Source organism: Rhagoletis pomonella, unplaced genomic scaffold (genome assembly GCF_013731165.1).
Source record: "Rhagoletis pomonella isolate Grant_MI unplaced genomic scaffold, Rhpom_1.0 Rhpom_scaffold_00012, whole genome shotgun sequence".
NCBI lineage: Eukaryota > Metazoa > Arthropoda > Insecta > Diptera > Tephritidae > Rhagoletis > Rhagoletis pomonella.
In genome coordinates, this window is record NW_023458566.1 from 6256604 (window position 1) to 6276998 (window position 20395).

The 20395-nt window shown below is 33.8% G+C and overlaps 2 protein-coding genes across 7 annotated transcripts; both read right to left on the minus strand.

Moving 5' to 3' along the window:
- Positions 1–6008: 6008 nt before the first annotated feature.
- LOC118747550 lies at positions 6009–7784 on the minus strand. The gene is made up of 2 exons (XM_036481599.1): positions 7394–7784; positions 6009–6371 (listed from the first exon to the last, which is right to left on the minus strand). The coding sequence occupies exons 1-2, from the start codon at positions 7430–7432 to the stop codon at positions 6009–6011; spliced, it is 402 nt and encodes a 133-aa protein (XP_036337492.1). The 5' UTR covers positions 7433–7784.
- Positions 7785–14720: 6936 nt separating this feature from the next.
- LOC118747737 lies at positions 14721–19768 on the minus strand. 6 transcript variants are annotated; one of them, XM_036481855.1, is made up of 8 exons: positions 19430–19768; positions 19235–19362; positions 19076–19168; positions 18808–19017; positions 18586–18745; positions 18133–18305; positions 17761–17923; positions 14721–17702 (listed from the first exon to the last, which is right to left on the minus strand). In XM_036481855.1, exons 1-8 carry the CDS (start codon positions 19491–19493, stop codon positions 17203–17205), a joined length of 1491 nt encoding a protein of 496 aa, XP_036337748.1. In that variant the 5' UTR covers positions 19494–19768; the 3' UTR covers positions 14721–17202. The 6 variants fall into 6 exon arrangements, with proteins under 6 accessions (XP_036337748.1, XP_036337747.1, XP_036337749.1 ...); XM_036481854.1 differs by having other exon boundaries at positions 14721–17705; XM_036481856.1 differs by having other exon boundaries at positions 14721–17705; positions 19103–19168; positions 19430–19766.
- Between the last annotated feature and the right edge of the window lie 627 nt (positions 19769–20395).

Genomic DNA, 20395 nt, shown 5'->3' on the forward strand with positions numbered 1-20395 from the left:
ACACATACAATTTCACATGTATGTAGATCCATACATACATTTGCATGAGTATTGTTTAAATGCCGGTAATGATTGCGAAACTCAATTCGTCCTTTTGTTGATGTTGTTTGCAAATGTGTATACGGAAGCCGGCCAGCTTGACTGCCTGTAATGGCTGGTTGGTTGGTTGGTTGATGGTAATGGAGTTGGCGAAAACAAATAAACTTCTCTCACCCGCATTGCCACCTCAAGGGGTAAACAAACTTCGCAAGCAAACGGAAGTACATAGTTAAGAGACAAATGCAAAAAAATAAAAATAAAAAAATCGAGGGATAAAAACATGTTGGCGTTGTTGGCGGCGGTGACAAATGCCAAAGTGTAGAACTGGAGCTTCGTGTCATTTGCGTCGTTTCAACGCCAATGCGCACGTCACTGCCAATCACCATTCCAGGAAAGTTAGTCACGAATGACAAACGGTCAAATAGTGGAAACTGGCAACAGATAGTAAAAGCAAAAAAACAAAAAAAAAACAAAAACAAAAAACGATATTAGCCCCATCAAGCCAACGGCGTACACCAACGAAAAGTGGAAAAGGATTTTGTACTTGCACTCTGCACAAGTGAAGCGGAGCGGAACGAAGCGGCTTACTGATTGCGTGTGGGAAAAATGGAAGTACATATAAGTATATATGTATGTATGTACATACATATGTACAAACGTTTCGGCAGACATGACTAAGTGGAGATTTTCGTGCATATTTTCAACTTTTCTTTTAACCATTCCAGCTTTTCCGAACAGAATACTAACTACTTAGGACTGTTTTTCCGCAATTCGAGTTTGTGAAAATAAGTAGCAAAAAACGCAATGGGTTCACTATCCTATTGTTATGAATACTGCTGGTGGTGTTTATTTGTTTGTTTGTTTGTCAAGTGGAGTCTCTGCTAAGCATACATATATCTACATACATATCTGCATATCCTACACAAGGCTAAAGGCCAAGTCATCGCTGTTGAGATGAAGGCAAATACTTCAATAAAAAAAAAATGCCGGAATATTTGGCTAATAGATTATATCCTACACATATCTCTATGTATATGTAGTTGTACACATAGAAACCCACCAGACAATTTTTGTTGCCGGACATAAGAAAACTTGTCGCCCTAAGCAACAAATTTATTGCCGGCAATATCGCCATCGTATCGATTTCTTATTACCAGTCGCTCTAAAACGTCCGCCACAGGCAACTAGCCTGGGCGAGTCGTTTTCTTATTACCTGAATGAGTCGTTTTATGATTGCTACAAGCGATATTTAAATAATAATTTCTTGCAACAATTTTATTATTTCTCAATGTTTCATTTGTTTTTGAACTCAAACTTATAATTTGTAAACGAAATTAACTATTTTCGTCTCTATGGAGCTTCCTAATTTTTCAACCCTTTCTTGGGCATAAATTATATGTTTTTGAAGAATCCTGTTGACGCGGAGTTCATCAGTCTGGGAATTTTTGAAAACATATTCCTAAAATGACATAAAAGAAATAATGTTTCCGATTTCTCCCTACGGCAATAAATCGGCGAGTCGGCAATTTGTTGCCATGGACGATTGTCGCCTATTTCTCATGTTTTGCATGGTGGGAACATTTATATATTTATTTGTTCACACATTTGCAGTTTTTGTTTTCAACTTTCTCAGTAATATATTCGCATTCACGCCAAAACACTTGTTTGGCTTTTGTGTGTGCCGAAGAGAATTAACTAAATGCAAAACAGTCAATAAAACTTAAGTGGAATTGTTAGTGGGTTGGTGGCCAATCAAAGCATGTGTGAGCAGTGGTATTTTAAAATTGCATGCCATTGTAAGAATGCTTTCAGTTGAGCACTGACATTGAAAACACTCGTTGAAGTCTAATTTTATCTTCCTTTATACAGATTTCACAGTCTGCCATCGATTTTAGTTTGGAGTGTAAAAATGCTTTTGCAGATGGGTGTTATGACCTGTAAGCTGTAGCCTAACCGACAACAACTCTGTCTTTAAACAGTTAAATGCAATACATGCATTTATTTTTCAAATCTTTACTTACATAGCTCCCATTAACCACCTGGCCTAGCATACCCCAACCTTGGTCGGGCCTAAAACCGAAGAGGTATTATTAAATGTTTATTGTAGAAAAAAGCGTATCACACAGAAAGAGATTTACAGGGCATTTCTGACTAAGGTAGTTGAAAACCGTTTGTAAGTCAAATGAAAGACAGTAAGCAAGATTTTTTGAGCAATTCTGACAATTGTCTTTCAACTCACGACGGTCTTTCGAAAGTTTATCGTAAGACAATTGTCAATTGTGGCAACTATCTTGAAAGCTCTTTACCATCTTTCTTAGCGTTATGCTGTTCGCCTTTTAGTAATAAGTTTTTTTAAATTAAATTAAATTAAATTATCAAAATTAAAACAATAAATATTAATAAATAAATAAAATAAAATTAGAAAAAGAAAAAAAATTATCAAAAAATAAATAAATAATTCTTAAAAATTTAATTAGATATTTTTAATAAACAATAAAAAGAAAAAAATGAAATGAAATAAAAAAATAAATTGTTCTTTTTTTATTTATTTATTTATTAATCCCAACGTTTTTTTACCTTTCATTCCCGCCCAACCGACGCGAGGGGCGCAGTCCGCATGACGTACGGAACGTTTTTTTTTTTAGTTTTTTGGTGCCGTGTAGTGGAAACAGGAGTTTGTTAAGTGTTGAGATCTAAAACTATTCAGCTCCAGAATCAAATTCATCAGCTGATTGGATATGTTAAAGATAGTATTATTGAGAGTGGAAATAATAGTTTTCTTTATAGTAAAAATCCAGTCCGATATGTCAAAATCCGGACTTCGGAGCTGGAGCGGAGCTGGGGCCAAGAGCTAAAACAAAAAAAAAATTTGCTCCTTAGCTTCTTAATGTAAAGTTTACAGTTAATAAATTTATTTAATTCCTGTATTTTTTGACACTTAAAGCAACCATGTTAAATAAATGTTCATTATATTTATTTTACTAGGTGGTCCATAAAACATGCGGGGAGAAAAAGTTTAAGAAAAGGATAAATATACTCGAAACCAACAAAAGAATAAAAATTTGAATTCAAATAAAGAAAAAAGTAAATGAAATTTAAAAAAATATTTTTCTTTCTTACACAGTAAGATCTATAAAATTAAAATAAAATTTAACTTAAAACTAAAAAAAAACTATTTAAAAATGAAGCAAAAACAAAATAGATTCCAATAATTTAAATGCAATTAAAAAAATATTTGTTTTTAAACAATAACAACCAAACCATTAACAAATTGTATAAAAAAGATATTAAATTAAAAAAAGTAAAAAATACATAAAACAGGCTTCTAAAAATTAAATTAAATAAAAAATATATTTCTATATCCTTTTTAAAAATAAAAAGTTGGAAAAATTAAATAAAAAGAAAAAAATGTTAATAAGAAAAGAGAAAAAAACAAGTCTTAGAAAAAAAGCTCTCTCGTTCACCACTCGTGGTGAAAAGCACTTGTCGTCGCTCCATCAGTCGCAGTGGCCGAGTAAGTAAGGCACAGGAGTGTCAATCGAGACATCCGAGTTCAAGTCCAGGCGCAGCGGAATATTTTTTTCTTTTATTTAAGATTTAATTTTTTTTCCTTTTTAAATTAATTTTTCTTTTAAGTGTTAGGTTTTATTGTTTTGAAAAGAAAAATATACATGTGTATGTACATATGTGTTTTTTTTTTTAATTTCATTAAATTTTTGGAAACTTATTTCTTTTAATAAATTTTTTATTGTTTTAAAATGTTTTTTTTTTACATTTAATTTAATTGTTAGAACCTTTTTTTCACTTTTTTCTTTCAGTCTCAATAGAACCTTAACAAAACGGAGAGCAAAATTACATATGTACACAAATACAAGTTAACACAAATGTTCAAACTTCGCCAGATATAAGTAAATTTATCCTGCCCGCTTAATTAAAATATGCAATAAATGTAGATGCAAATCAAAATTCCATTAAATTTATAGTGCAACGGCCGACTCGATGCACAATTACAATGTTGCTGTCTATGTACTTGCCCGCGGCGCGTGCAATTTTCGTAATTTCCCAATGGCGTTTTCTAGCAAACGCACAAACATACACACATACATACATACATACATATATTCTAAATGTGTAAAATGTATAAGCACGCTACGAAGTTTTGCCCAAGAAGTAACCAAATAAGATTTCCAACTACATACATATTTCTTTTACTCTTTTCTCCCAAAGCTGCCGGCAAAGGATATTAAAAGAGTCTACATACTTCTTTAACTCTTTTTACTAAAAAGTATTTTATTACATTGCTATTTGCTTGCATTTTACGCGCAAAACTAATTGTCCAACAGTTTCTTCAAGCACCGCCGTTAAAACAATTGTTGGCTCGCCTTTGCACTTGCTGCCTAGCAGCACGCTGGCTACTCTGCAGCTGAAGTGAAGCGTGAAACTAATTTCGCTTTTATTTGTTTATACCTACTGCAATTTTTAATCTCTCACTACGAAAGTTTTCCTTTTCAACACAATTTCCATACTTTTGGAGGGCTTCGTCGCGAGCAAAGCTGTGAAATGGGCAAGCAAGCCAGTCGCCAGTCGTAGGAGAGACGAATAACACTTTGAGTAGCCGGATTAAGAGGCAACAAACTGCGGCAATTGCTGTACGTTTTCCTATTTTTGTTACAATAAAATTAAATAAAAAATAAATGAAATGAAAGAGTTGCAAGTGCAAAAAAAAAACAAAACGCAAGTAACTTAGTGACGCTCGGTGTAAACTTTCGGCTCTTTAGCCAGATGCTTAAAAGATCCTTAAAACTTCACAGAGTCGATTTTAAGCGCTTACACCTGCGCTGTTGTCTGTGTAGTTTTAAAAAAATATGTATGTAGTTATCTCAAGGGAAAAGCATAAAGTGGTTATGCTTGATTGGGTTTTATTTTCTCTATTAGGCTGGGTCACCAAAAAAGTGTATAGCTATCACACTGCTTTTATAGCATAATTCGAGTGAATTTGGACGCAAATTTTTATGAAGTGCTAAATTAAAAAAAAAATACACTGAGGGAAAAAAATTTAGGATTAAAAAAAACGAGCTAAATTTAAAAAAAATACGCGTATGAAATGCGGAATGTAATATGAGTTTTTTTAGTAGTATGGAAATTAGGCATTTGGACTTACAGTTGCCTGAGCTGACGCTAGTTTTTCAGTGACATAAATCTTATCGCTCAGACTCTGTATAAAATTAGATTAAGGCTATATTATAATAGCTTAGGTAAGGTAAGACGGTCTACTAATTTCATAAGTCCACTCGGTGACCACAGACGGCCGATGCCCATTTTGATGGCCAGAAGAAATTTTCAGTAGACATATTCCTACATGTACTTAAACCAACGCTATCTTTGGTGAGTCAAGCTGCATAGTTTCGAATGCATTCCAGGTTTTCTTTATCTTTAGAAACGTTATTCCGAGTTCCAAAACCCGTCAAATAGCCTAGTGTCTTGGTGTCTGTAACCTATCCTTAATGAGTATTGTATTAATCTTTTGCTGCAAGGAAAACTTAAACGTATCCCAGCCTAATGTACATATGTATGTTTATAACTTTGTATTTGTATATACAATTTGTAGTTGCGTATGTGCATATGGATGTACATAGTTGCATAAATTTAACAATCTTTTGTGTACATTTACTGACAAGCAGAGGAAAAGACCACAGAAAATAACCTTTGACTTTCTAACTGGAAAATCGACTACTTTAACTGTCTGTCCATAAATTGAGTGTTGCATATGTATATTTTAAACGGATTTAGCTGAAATTACACTGCCAGCATAATTTAGATTTGTACACACTCTCACGTACTATTTCGTAAAAGAAAGTTGCTCAATTACTTTCGAAAACTTTTTTTTTTAATTAAAAGTTTGAACATAGGCGTTTTTTCTAAACCTTCCTAATATGCAAATATGTAGTTAAAATAGAAATATGTTTGGTTTAACTTACAATTTCTCGCTGCAACTTGGCTATATTGAAATTCGCCTGTGCCAAACGTACACTCAACGTTGCCACATCGCTGGTCAATTGCGCTCGCTCGCCAGTATTTCGATCCACCAATTTCAATAGCTTATCCTCCAAGCTTTGGTTTACCTTTTGCACTCGCTTATGCGACTCATACAAACGATCATATTTATCTTGCCACGCAATTACACTATCCTCCAATTCAAGTTGACGTTCCGTATCCTGTATACATGCCGTTTCCATGGCTACTATTTGATTGTGTTTTTCAAGTAAAGCCTGCTTTAGCGCCTCAATTTCGGTGGTGGCCGCAATCAAATGCGCTTCACAATGATTGTTGGGCTGAAATGATGAAAAAAAATATATTTGAATTTAAGCAATTTAATAAAATAAAATATTGTAGGTTTGTGGTGTAATATGAATTAAATTGAATTCAATTTTGACTATGCGAAATTGTGTTTATGGAGTTTTCGTTTCTACAAAAAATGTTGCCTTCTCATTGCGCTCTTCCTAGTAGTTGTTCGTAGAGGGCCAAGAGATGGCAACATTTTTCGGTGTACACGAAAATGCCTCTTGGTTAGGTCAGATTAAGCAGGCGGCTCTGACCACAGAAATAGAGTTCACTCGGAGGCCACAAAGGCCCATTGCGATACCCAGTGGGGTTTCCCCATGCCTCTGGAGGCATGTCTTGGAACCATTTCGATCCTCTGGCGAATCCCAACAGTCTTTCCAGTGGAGCTATCCAGGCTCTCGAAAAAATGGTTCCCAAGAAACTTGAGGCGATTTCTTCGGAGTGCTGGAGACGCACAAAGGAAGTGCTGGACGGATTCTACCTCCTCCTCATCTCTACAGCTTCTACAAAAATCGTTATGCGGTGCTTCGAACCTGGCGCTCATATAGCCAATGGTTCAGTGTCCCGTTAGTATTCATGTGAGAAGCTTAACGTTTGGCTTTGACAGCCTTAATAAACTCCTTGTTCGTCGTTCGTCGAGCCGTGGCCAGAGCGGGCGCGATATCATTCAGGGGTGTGCAGGTTTTCCCACCTGCTGTTGGTGACTGCCTTGGTCACTCTCTCGACTTCCGAAAACAGGAATCGGGGGGGAAGGGGAGGTTTGACGATCTCGATCGCTTCCCCAAGCCCCATTTCAGACCCCTTTCTAGCACATTCGTCCGCTTCCTCATTTCCTGGGACGCCGTTGTGCCCCGGAGCCCAGTAAAGATTGATTATGTGTTGCTGTAGAGCTTTTAAGTTGCCAGGAAATCCAGCCTTCTTTAAGATTTTTGCAAAGCGCAAACTAAACAAAAACACATAGTTACAAAACAAATTTATTATTTTAATTGTTGTCTTTAAATTTTTTATTTACCTTTTTCACAATGAGATCTACTTTCCGAAGATATAGCATGCAGTTATTTCATTTGCATATATGTATATATATTTGTACCACACTACTTAAAACCAATCCAAACTAATAGCACTAAATATAATTTTTACAATTTTATCTGTGTTGTCGTATGCATCAATAGCATAAAAAAATAAACCAAAGCACCAGAAAATTTTACCTAAACACAAACACTCAGATTTATGATCGCATCTATGGTCTTTATTTTTGATTTTTGTTTAAGCGCGCCACAAAAAACCAACGACTAAACTCCGGAAGGGTTTAAAAAATTTTCGACTGTTATCGTTACGAATAGACGCGTCAACTGACACTACAAACGATTAAACTCTTGCGATGGCAACTGTTGCTGCCGCCATCTGAGCTGAGCTGCGATGTGCTGTGCTGTTTAGCTACAGTGATAACATTTTTTTCCCAGCTAGTATATAGGGAAAGAGGGGTATGAAAGTGAGTAAAATTTATACTTACATACATGCCAGCTATGTATGTATGTCTGTGGAAAGAATGAAATATTTTTTTACGGGGAAGCAGAGAGAATTGTTAAGGTAAAAACCATACATAAATCTCGCTATACGTTGTCATCGTAAAGTTCAAAGATAACAGTAACTAGCACCAGTGGCACAAATTGTGAATGAAAAAAATAAAATAACACATTTCGATGGCATCTATCATTTTGGAAGAGCAATGAAGAGCAATATCAAGCCAACGAAAGGGATTCTGTGTGTATGCTTAGCATTTAACGCCTCAAGCTGATAAGCTGAAATTATAGCAAATGCAATGACATTTCATATACATATAGTATAGAACCGATATATGTATGTAAATATGTACACAGCAAAACAAAAAAGGGGCTCAGAGCTCCAATGAGTGATGGAAATAAAGTATCATAATAATGTTTCTGTACATTAGGGTCGTCCTGACTTCTTTTTTCAAGCAATCCCCAAGAACTGAAGAACATCGTAAGTAAGTAGAGCCGATTTTTTTTTTTTTTTTTTTTTTAATAGTTTAACATATAACCGAGCCGCGGTCGCACAATGGGCCAATATTAGGAAGAATTATATTTGTTTTAAGGGGTGATGTGTGTCAAAATAAACTGATTAAGCCAATTATTTTGGATGTTCCCTTCTAATATTTTTATAAACATATGCACAAAATTGAGAATTTGATTTTATCAGCGGTGATCATTTTAAGGCATTTGTAAGGCGTTTTTGAGGCTAGGTTTGTATGCGTTAAAAAAAACAGATACGCCAATTTTTCGTAGTTTTCTTGATTTATGTCCATAAAAGTCACATAAAAAACATTTAAGTTGTTAGCCAACACCTTTTACATTCAGTAATAAAAAGTACTTCCCTTCAGAATCCTTCGAACTATAGAATTATGATGCATATTTAACTTTAAAGCTCTGAAAGTATTCAACTCGGAACATGCTGTGTATTTTTCGACCACCCTAATGACCTCGTGTTTATATTATGCATATACATATGTATGTAAGTATAATGTACATATGTATGTATGTATATTTAATCAAGTATTTGAGTAAAATACTGTAGCTGCTGATAAGCACAGCAACAGGCTGCTCCACACTTCCATATGTACATGAATACATACATACATACATATAAATTCAACACATAGATACATGCATGTAAATTTTTTAATCAGTAAATCCACCCATCAGTGTGCTAACCTATTATCTATTGTTTTTTCATTTCACATCATTGTTGTTGGTATTGCTGATGTTGACGCTTCTGATGCTAAACGTATGTATGTATGTATTTTGCACACCATTCGACGTAATGAGACCATAATCAGCCACCGTAATGACAAGCATATACCCATATGCATTATCTATGTTTGTTCAGAGAGGAATTACTAAGGGGCTAGTACTATGAATACCTTCAGTCCTAGAGCGTAACTCGTACATACAAACAAATGTACATCCATTCGTTATAAATTAAAAAGCCAGCGCTATATATCGCCCTTCGTTCCATTGTCTGCGGTATTCGCCTTCGTTAACACGCAAAGTCGCATATTCGTAATTCGCCCGCAAAATCGTTCTCCCGAATGCTGCAAGGGTCACCCTTGTCCATACTGCCATTAGGCTTCTACTTTTCAAAATTGAAACTGTCAACTGGTGCCGAAGGCGTCATGTTTTGGGCGTTTATGCGAATTGGATCAGCTTCAGCTCTTTATGGGATGTTTCGTCGTGGAGGTCGCATACGAAACATCGTAAGAGCTATATGTCGGTGCAGACCGTTCACCGCAGAGGGTAAAGTAGCAGATATCGCATACTTCTTATAGTACCTATACCTAACATTTGGTTTAGCCACTAGTTTTTCATATTTTATTTTTTTTTATTCAGAGTAAGAAAGAAGTGGTGTAACTCAGAGAAACGCTGTTCGGGCACAACGAAGCAAAAAAATACAATTTTCGCAACATTTACAAAAACCTGACAACATATTCGCACTGAAATGGTATGCGATGAAATGCTTAAGGCTCTGTTATGCATACTTGGCATTGCATGCACTGCTATACCATTTTTACGTAGAAATCAAAAACCAACAGACTTTTACGTATGTAATGCTGTGCGTTGGGTAACCGCTTACACGCGAAGCTCATTTAACAGATTCCTTATGTGACAACGCTCAAGCAATGCCAAGTATGCATAACGGAGCCTTTACATAAAGAAAAGTAAGTGCGCCTGGACTACATTGGAGAAGTGAAGCTTACATTACATATCTAGTTTATCTCATATGTATGTTTGTACATCTGCGTTTACTTAAGGTTATATTTTTGTCTTTTTTCTAAAAAAAATATCGATAACAAAAGCGATAAAAATATCGATAACAAAACCGGTACAAATATCGATTGTTATATCGACAAGTTTCGAAAATATCTATTACAATATCGATAACAAAATCGATAAAAATTTCGATTACTAAATCGATAAAAAGTTCGATAACAAAATCGATAAAAATATCGATGACAAAACCAATAAAAATATCGATAAGGTCTCAGAATCTCGAAAATCTCTAAAATCCCGAAATAGTTCCCAGATTGAGTCGGTGTCCCTATCTATATCCTTTTTTCTATAATTACCTTTCTTCCTCGATCTTCATCGTTACTTTTATCGGTATCCTCATTCTCATATTTTTCTTTATATTTATCTTTGTTAAGGTAATTATAGAGAAAAGGATATATGTAGATGACACCGAGACTCAATTTGGGAGCTAGTTTGGGGTTCTAGAGATTCTCGAGACTTATCGATATAATAATTGATGGTTTATTATCGATTTTGTTATCGGTTATTTTTCGATTTTTTATCGATTATTTTTCGATTTTTTATCGATTATTTGTAAACGAACGGGAGTAAGCGACTTTGCAGTAGCGACGTGGAGTAGTTTTGGCAGAGCCAAATCTTAACTTGCAGTACCTAATATTCGTTTCATTCAAATAATGAATAAAAGTAAAAACAAATTACAAGATTCTGCGTTTCCGAAATACATACTTATTTATGAATAGACTGCGGATTTTCATGCAGACAACGAAGCCTAAAAATATGTACCGCTTATCTAAAAGCAAAATAAATAAATTTATATACATTGACCTTATAGTTATGGTGTACATATTTTTAGGCTTCTGACTTGGCTTATGACTATAGTAAAGACTATTTGAAGAGATGCTTCGGGTAGAAAATAATCCAAATGGAGCTCTGTGATTAACCTCATCTAACCGAACTTCACTTTACCAAGATTATCCTAAGCGAATTTAACCTAACAAAATCTAGCAAATAAGACGCAACATCGAAATCGGTTAAGTCAGCACTTAAGTCTATTACATATTTTTATATTTTTGTTATTTGGCAGAAACGATAAGCAGAGGGGGAAATAATATTTCATTCAACAAACTTTTTGCAAAATTTCCAAACATTAAATAAGAAGAATAAGACAACCCTTAATTTGAGAAGACAAACGAAGGACAGAAACTTATTCTCCAAACAAATACGAAAATCAATTAAAAAATACATTCAAAAATGTTGAAAGTTAAACATTGGTAAACAAGCATCTTGAAAGTTTGAATTGGTAAAAAGGAGAGAGCGAAAACCCACAACAAATTCAATTCACTTAACTGTTCAACCCACTTGAATAGTGGCAACTAAAAGAAAATCCCTCCTCATCACAAAAAGTTATGCTCAGAAAAGAACAGCTAGCAGATGTGGCAACGACAAGTAAACCGCAAGCATGGCAGCATCCACCAATCGCCTTAACACCGCCCTTCACACTGCATCACTTTCATGGAACACTGCACAATGTCAACTTGAACTTTATAACTTTACTTAATCATATTTCACTTACGATTTACTCGTATTTTGCAAGCCAAGCAAAACGCAAACTTGAGGTTGCAAATGGAGGGAACGCACACACAGCAATGCATGCATACTACATACATACATATGCACTCTCATAGCTTGCATAGTATAGGGTGATTCAAGGGTAATGCAGATCTTTGACAGCAATTATTTGTGAAAATGGTAATGTTTTTTTCCAGACAATTGGTACTACAGGCTTTGGCAAACTTAGTCATGGAGCGATGCTCAGTTGAACAACACGTAAAGGTGATCCAAATATTTGTATGAAAATTATCGTTCTGCAGTTGGAAGTGCATTTCGCTCATTAAAAAAAAAATCATTATGAGCGATCAGGCACATTTTCTCCTAACCGCCATATTTGGGGTACAGAAAATTCAAATATAATTCAAGAAAAATCCATGCACACACAACGAGTCACTGTTTATTGTGGTTTTTAAACGGAATCACGGTACCGTACTTTTTCGAAAATGACCCGGCAAATGGCCGCCGAAAACTTGCGATTTGACACCATTGGACTTCTTTCTTTGGGGCTATGTGATAAGTATGATATATGCCAATAAGCCCGAGACCATTTCACAGCTGAAGACTGAAATCATACGCGTTATAAATGATATACGGCCTGAACTATGTCAAAAAGTAATGGAAATTAGTGATGTGCTGAGTCAATACTTTTAAGTATTGATCGATATTCGGTACTGATTTAAAAAGTATCCAATACTCTCGATACTCGCTACCAAAACATTTAGGTTTCGAATAAAATGGCACATAGGCCAAAAATATGAAAAAAATGGTTCAGGGAAGACTAGCCGAATGTAGGAGCCAATAAAGCTTTTAATACTGATTCAAATGAATGATGTATATAAGTCGGTTCGAGCCCATAATGTAAAAAAACTCTTACTTGTTTCAAACATTTTTGTTCCAGCTGAATCGGACGATATCATTTTTGTAGGCCTAGGGGCAGATTTTGTAACCAGTTAGCGACAATTTTCGAATCGGTATCTGTTGTTGACGTATGATATGAAATATTTTTACGTTACGTGCGATATCGATGCGAAATTTTCTCGCTAACTGGTTAGAGAATATCCCCCTGAAGGGCCTCTTCATCCATCAAAGCATTTTTCTTGAACCTTGGATCGACTAAGGTTAAAACTGATAAAATAATAGGGGTCTTCCCTTAAACTCGTAAAAGCCTCGTAAACCTCTCAAATTCACGAGCCTCGTAAAAGAACTGTCAAAATTTGTATGGAGCGCAACTAAACTTCTCGTCAACTTCAGTGTTGCTTAGGGGCCGAAATTTCTATTCTAAAATGATGATAAATAATTAAAATAAATTTAAGAAATTATAAACGAATAAAATCAAAGAATTTCAACCCCTAACCGTATTGACTTAGGTTTTTTGCTAATTTTTGGCATTTTTAATTATATTTTAGCCAAGAGTGATAGAGACAAGATGGCGGGATGTTATGGAAAATACTACGAAACAAAAATTGCTTCACAAAATCCTGGCTGATCTGTCAAACACTCACTTAACGCAACTATTTACACCTTTTCATAAAGGGGCGTTCGCATAAAAGCCTCGTAAACTTACGAGTTTTACACAGTTTAAGAATTTTCAAGTTTAAGGGCATCCCCTAAATATTTCTCTGTTGCGATAAGTTCCAAGTATTTTAGCCGATATCATATAAATTAGTAATGAAAGTTTTTTCTAAACTTGAAACGCATATAATGGGGAAGGTTTTAAGAAAAGAATCGGTATCGAGTACCGAAAACGAAGTATTTTTTGAGTATTGGGTACCGACAATTCAGCACATCGTCGTGGTGCTGGATTTCATAATAATGCCATATACTAAAAAAATTTATGAAATAAAAAAAAAAACAGTTCGACAAAATTTTATTATGTTTTATTTATAAAAGAAAATCTGTGGTCTTATTGAATCACCCTGTAGAAGCCATTTTGCAGCATAAAAGCGCATTATTGTATTCATATACATATATGTATATGTACATACGTTCATAGCATGCAATCTCATGTGTGCACTTAAGCGCAACATGTGCGTATGTGAGCGCAAGTGCACTTGTGACAGTGCGTGCAAATTTGTTGCTAAATTTTGCGTACAGTATACAATTTTTAATTTAATTTCACTCAGCTCAGCAGTATGAGCTTAACAATTTCTTTGCAGGCATGAGAGGGCGGCGTGGTTATGAAGAAACCCCCCTTAGCAAAGAGGCGGGCAAAAGTTAATTCAGAGACTATCCGTAGGCACTTTCTTATAAATATGTAGCCTGTAGTATGGCATCGCTTAGCAACACAACTCGAATGTTAATTTAAATAAACCAATGCGCATACATATATATGTACAAAGTCTGATGCGACCTATAGTGCTGCTGCCAACGTTAATTAAAAATAAATAAAGTATAATTTTACAAAATATGTTAACTGAATCCAATTAGTGGGGAATGGGAAAAACACTGGCAACAGTAGAATATGCACTTGCGCGGTGAGAATGTAAAATGTGAGTGAAATATTTTGACTTATTAAATAGCTTGACAAAGAAAGTGTGCGATGAGAATAAAGAGGAAGGATCATATGGACGCTGCCCCCGCCGTGACTTTAAAATCACGCTACACTCAAAAAAAAACTTCTCTTAATTGAAGAAAAACAGCAATCAAAATGAAGAAAAATGGGAACGAAACAGCACTAAAGGAGTCTTATCCTCATTCGCATGCCCAACATTTCTTCAAAATGAGGAAAAAATATTTCTTTGTTGTAGAGAAAAAAATGTTTAAAATATAGAACCTATAATACAATTGGAGTAAATTTTTTATTTAAAATAAAGAATATTTTACCAAAAAATAAGTATATTTTTTCTTCTTATTAAGGATAATATTCTATTTTCAACTAATTTAATAAAACACTCATAAATGTTAGTTTTTCATGAAACAAATCTTTATTAAGGCTTTTATCATTAAAAGAAGACTTTTGGTCGCAAAAATTTTTGATTTTTTACCATGTACATATGAATTGGCGGATATTTTAATTCATTAGCGTTTATAATTTTAAAGATAGTGCTTTTAGAACCTATCTGATAAGACAAATAGTGGCGTTTGTACATTAAAATATTTATTAATTCACAAAACAAAAATACTTCGTCATTTATAACAAGAATTTCCAATACTTGGTATGATACAAAAGTTGGATTGTAAAAAAATATAAAGTAATCTTTTTTATACATTGTGCCATATAGTTTAAAACTTGTGTGGCACATGCAATGGTTAATATTGTCTTCAGAAAGTACATCTCTGATTTTATTAAAATATTTTGAAAATTTCGCTTCATATTCTTCGCTGCCTAATGTATAAGTAACGTTCTTATAATTAACAATTGTTTCAGAAAAGGTCATGCAAAATTTCAAAGCCAAAGTTAATGTTAAGTTTCTTCGGGAAGTAATATTTTTCGAATATGACTTTAATTGTCTATGTTTGGATTCAAAAGGTAGCGTCCACAAATATTTTAGGGGGCCTGACATTTGAAGAACTCTACAATAGTGGTTAAGGAGGTGGTGCTTTGGTTTTAGAGTGTCATTAAAATTTTTAGTATATTCTTTGTTGTGGAATTGAATATGTTCTCTTAAATTCTCTATATCTGATTTAGTATATTCAGACAAAAGTAATAAATCTAAAAGCTCTATAAGGTTTAACACGAATTTCCACAAGTTATCATCTTCATTTACTGCGTCTCCAATAAGTAAAGGGAAAAAGTGAGCGAACGTTAACATTTCCCTTCCCGATAATTTTAGCTTGAACGTTTTTAAATGATGCATCTGCAATGGTGGTGACAAATTTCCCATTTCAGTCTCACCATACGCAAATGTTTGTTTACGAGTGTTTAAAAATTCTAGATCAAATATCTTTTTATGAATATAATGTAAGATTATATTACAAAAACCGTATTTAAAAACGCCTTCAAAGATGTCATGAAGTAAATCAACAGAGAAATTTTCTACTACGTGGAAATTATTGACATTATTAAAAATGGAAAACTCTCTTATGCCAGTATTTTCGAAATCGTTCAAAGAAATATCGTAAGCGTAGTTTTGTTGATCTCTTAATTGGCTATTATCTTCAATAAAAGCGAATTTGGCATCGGTTTTATTTATTTTACAAAATCGACAATAATGGTTAGAAGAAAATGAACGAGAAAATCCAAGAATATTGTTAAGCGCTAAATTATCTCCAATTATCAAACCTAAACATAAATAAATTCTTTTATTGCCGTTTGGTGTTTTAATTTCAATACCATTATTTTCTAAGTCATTTAGTATTTCTACTAACTTATAAAATGATTTATCATTACCGAATTGTTTAACATCTTGTGATTTAAAAAGAGCGGCTATCAAAATACTTTGAAGTTTATGTTTAACAGAAATTGGCGCGGTGGGGAAGGAATAATATACTGCTAAAACTGATGAACTATGTGAACCTAAGGGATTGTTAACTTCGAAGTCATCGAAGTATAGAAAATATGGAATAACTAACTTGTTTTTATAATTTTGAATTTTTTTTTGCCAAATATCGCCATTTACAAAATTTTTTAAAACTTCGTTATTGGTGGTTAAGTATTCAAGACTTTTAGAAAAATTTTCGTACATGCCTGGCAATTCAAAAAATTTTTTTATTTGAAATTTAATTGGAAATAACACACCCCTTACTAATGCTGCATTTAATTTGTTTACATGTCTAGTTTGCAAGTTACTTATTGAATTATTTATGGTGATGACTTGTGGATTTTCGTATAAATTTAGTTCTTTAAGAGTTTTAATAAACTTATACTCTGAGTTAAAGTCTTTAAATGGATCGCTACAAATATTTACTAAATTTTCAATATCAGCTTTAATATCGTCTTTTCCTAGCGAATCGAAATTTTGCAATATTTTTTTTAATTGGTTTTTTAATGGACACAAAATCATGTTTGTAACATCTCTTTGCAACTCAACGGTTTCTTTTCTAGGACAATTTATTTTTGCATATTGTTTCATAGACAATTTAATGCAACCTTCTTTTAAAGTTTCTTCATTTACATTTAAACTTGTTATGTTACTTAAAGTATTTGTACTTTGATTACCAGTATCTGTTATTATAGTATTAGGTGCCATTGAAGTAGTATTAGATAAACATTCGTCGTTTACATTTTGATTGCTTAATAAAGTAATTTCATATCTTTTGCGTTCGTTTCGCATGTGTCTACAAAGTGATTTAAAATTCGTAAATGATTGGTTACAAGCTGTAAATCCACATTTGTACATATCGTATTGTGATAAACAATGAATAATTTTGAAATGTTTAAATAAACGATCGCATTGTTCAAAAGATTGTGTGCACACAAAACATTTAATTTGTCCTTCCATTTTTAGTTATTATTAAAACATTTAAATTGTTTTAAATCACTTAATATTGCACACAATGAGGTACTTTTCTCGTGTGATTCCAAAGCAATGTCATAAAAGTATTGCTGGATAAAAAACCAAATAGATTTGCATTCGGAAGGATATTTAAGATTAAGTACGTGGAATATCTTAAAACACACATCAATACATTTGATAACATTATCGAACTTATAAAATATGTTGGCGAAGTACACGAAATATTCGTTGCTCTCAAACAAGCTCATTCCAATAGCACATATGATGGGCTGAATGGTGCTTTTGCCCTTATAATTCTCATCAACCATTAATTTCAGTTTTGATTGAAGTTCACAATTAGTTGTTGCCCATATTAAAAAACTGTTTCTGGAATCTTCAATAGTGGCTTTGACCAAATGTTGCTTTTTTGTTTGCTTGCACGTTTTGTATTCTCGGCTGGTTGGAACTAAAACAGAATGTAGAAGATAGCATGTGACCGCATCCGTACCTTCTAAAATTCAAAAATTCATCAATAAATAATTTAGATTATTATAAAATTTAAATACCAGCTTTAATCGTTCCTTCCTTAAATTGCTTCCAGGTTGTCAAACTGTGTGAATCTTTAATATAAATCTCAAAAATATGGCGTACTGCTTGGCTGAAATTTTCCCACTTTTCGAATAATAAATTTTTCTTCTCTGGGTACAATTTGTTAAAGTCCGTCTCAATCTATCAATCAAACATTAGTTAATTACCCATTATATCATTTAAAATATTCATTTAGTTGAGTAAAGCCCAGAGAAGTAATACTGGAATATTTCACTTGGAGAAATTCGTATATTTTTTATGTTAATGACATTTACAGGATAACTTGAACTTGGCCTTACTCAATTATAAATTAATTTCAAAATAAGCACGCAATATATTACGAGTTATACCAATAAATGTCCAAAACTCTGCTTATATAGGGGCCATTCTTCTAAAATTTTATTTAGATTTGAATCATCTTGCAGCATTTGGCACCTTACTTCAAAAGTCAATTCCCATTTGATTTGCACTTCATCAAAAGGCTCGACGTTATACTTAAGCCACGATTTTTCTTGAGTGTAGTCTATGAAAATAATTTTTTTTTTTAATTCGAATCTAAACTCAATCTCAAAATTATAAACGCACCAACTTTTCAAATTGATTTCTTAGAACAATTTTTCTGAGGAATCGAATTGAAAAGTTTAAAATTTTGATTAAAATTTCCTTAATTTTCCCCGAGTTCTGTATGAAATTAATAAATTTATTCATGTGGTTTTTGCTGTGAATAAACTATACTTTTATAAAAAAATAAGGAAAATTTTTACTTATTTTTGACGCTCACTGTTTGTAAAGTAGATCTTTACCTGTCGTACATAAATTGCTATGTGCTGCTTTTTGCGGCTTCTCTTCGGCGGGCTTTTTATTTATAATGCCGTCCTGTCTACATTTGAATAAAGTGCTGTGGTATTTAGTGTATAAACATCCGCCTGGTTTTTTCCCCTTTTTATGTATGTAATATATGTCCTAAAAGAAGCGTGGCAGTTTGAATTGCTTCTGAAATAACAATGGCAAATGTGGCGACGTATCTTCGACTCACTTAAAAAGAAATTCGATATCTGGCTGGCGAACGATTCAAATGTTTTTGGGCTCGAGTTTACTCCGGACGAAATCAAATAGTTTGCGATTGTTGCTGCAAGCAATTTTCTGTATTTTGGCGTAAGAACTTTTGTCTTACTGTAGTACTTCAAAACTTGACTTCCACTAACCGATCCCCTTAAAATTTCTTCGAGTGTTTTCTATATGTATGAAATGTAACGAAAATAGATTTAGTTTCAGTCACCAAAGCGTACATACGTGTTTGTGTTTATAAATAAGTTCTACCTCTGCAATACTTGCATTTGCGAATGATGCGCCCTCGTCACTTTGAGCTGTTTGCACATGAACGCCCTTGTAAAAAGAAGAAAGCGGTTAGCGCTTTTGTATGCATGTACATGTGCACATTCCACAGCTTACCTGTTCGGTTTGCCAATTAAGAAGATTATGCTCAAATATTATCCTTGGTCCAAATTGCGCCGCATCGATGAGGGTATCCAAATGACTTGGTTTGAGCAGCATCATTGATTCCCTAGTAAAACCGCCCTCTAAATTAAAACCAATTAAACATTCACAAAAACAGATACATAAACTGCAAATATACTATTAACTTACCGCGAAAGAGGCTAAGGAACATTTCGCCATTCAATTTTATTAAAATTTCTTCCAATTCATCCATTTTACTTCTATTTTTTATCTTAACACGCGAACCGAAACAGCAAACAATATTATCAAGAAGAAGAATAGCGAAGCCTACTATTCTTGCGAAAGAGAAAAAGAGTAAACGATGAAATAAAGAGTTACCAGCTGCGTTAATTGAAGCACGTTAGAAAACAAAGTGGGAGATTCGGAGCAGGGAACTCCATACAAATGCATATATTACAGTGATTCACAGGATGTCATAACAAGTTATATTGGGCACGTTCAGAAGGCGCAACAGCTCAGTATCTGTTGCGATTGCACCTTCTGAACGCGTTGTTTCGTACTTCTGATCAACTCAACAGTTGCGTGTTAGATGATCGTAATATTTTTCTGATCATTTGAAACAACATGTTGTGTGTTTTGAATTTGACAGCTAATATATCAAGCCGTTCAGAAGACGCATTACGATCACTGATTTTTTTTAGCAACGGTTGCGCTCAACTGCTGCGCCTTCTGAACCTTCCCAATGTCATAAATTTTTTTAAAGGGATTCTTGCAAACATAAGACAGTTTTAAAGTTTTAAATGTATGACTGTGAAATAAGGGCTGTTATAATACTTTGTTAATGCTCCTGAATGTATTTTTGTGTAGTTTGGATATTTTCAATCTGATCGAAATCACAAATGAGTGGCAATAGTGGCATCGAATCTAAAATAATAAGGAAATAGCTAACATCAAAATGAACACCACGGTTGCATATTTTCGTGTCGCTTTTACACATTTCAAAGAAAAATTACTCATTCGGGAGAATTTTTCGAGATTTTGACAGAGCTAAAAATATGGAAAGTTTTTCTTTGTTTGAGAGATGGTGTTTTTTCTGAGTGTAGGCTCCTTTAACGACTGGATGAGCAAAGAGGGCGTATTCATTCTAACAATCGG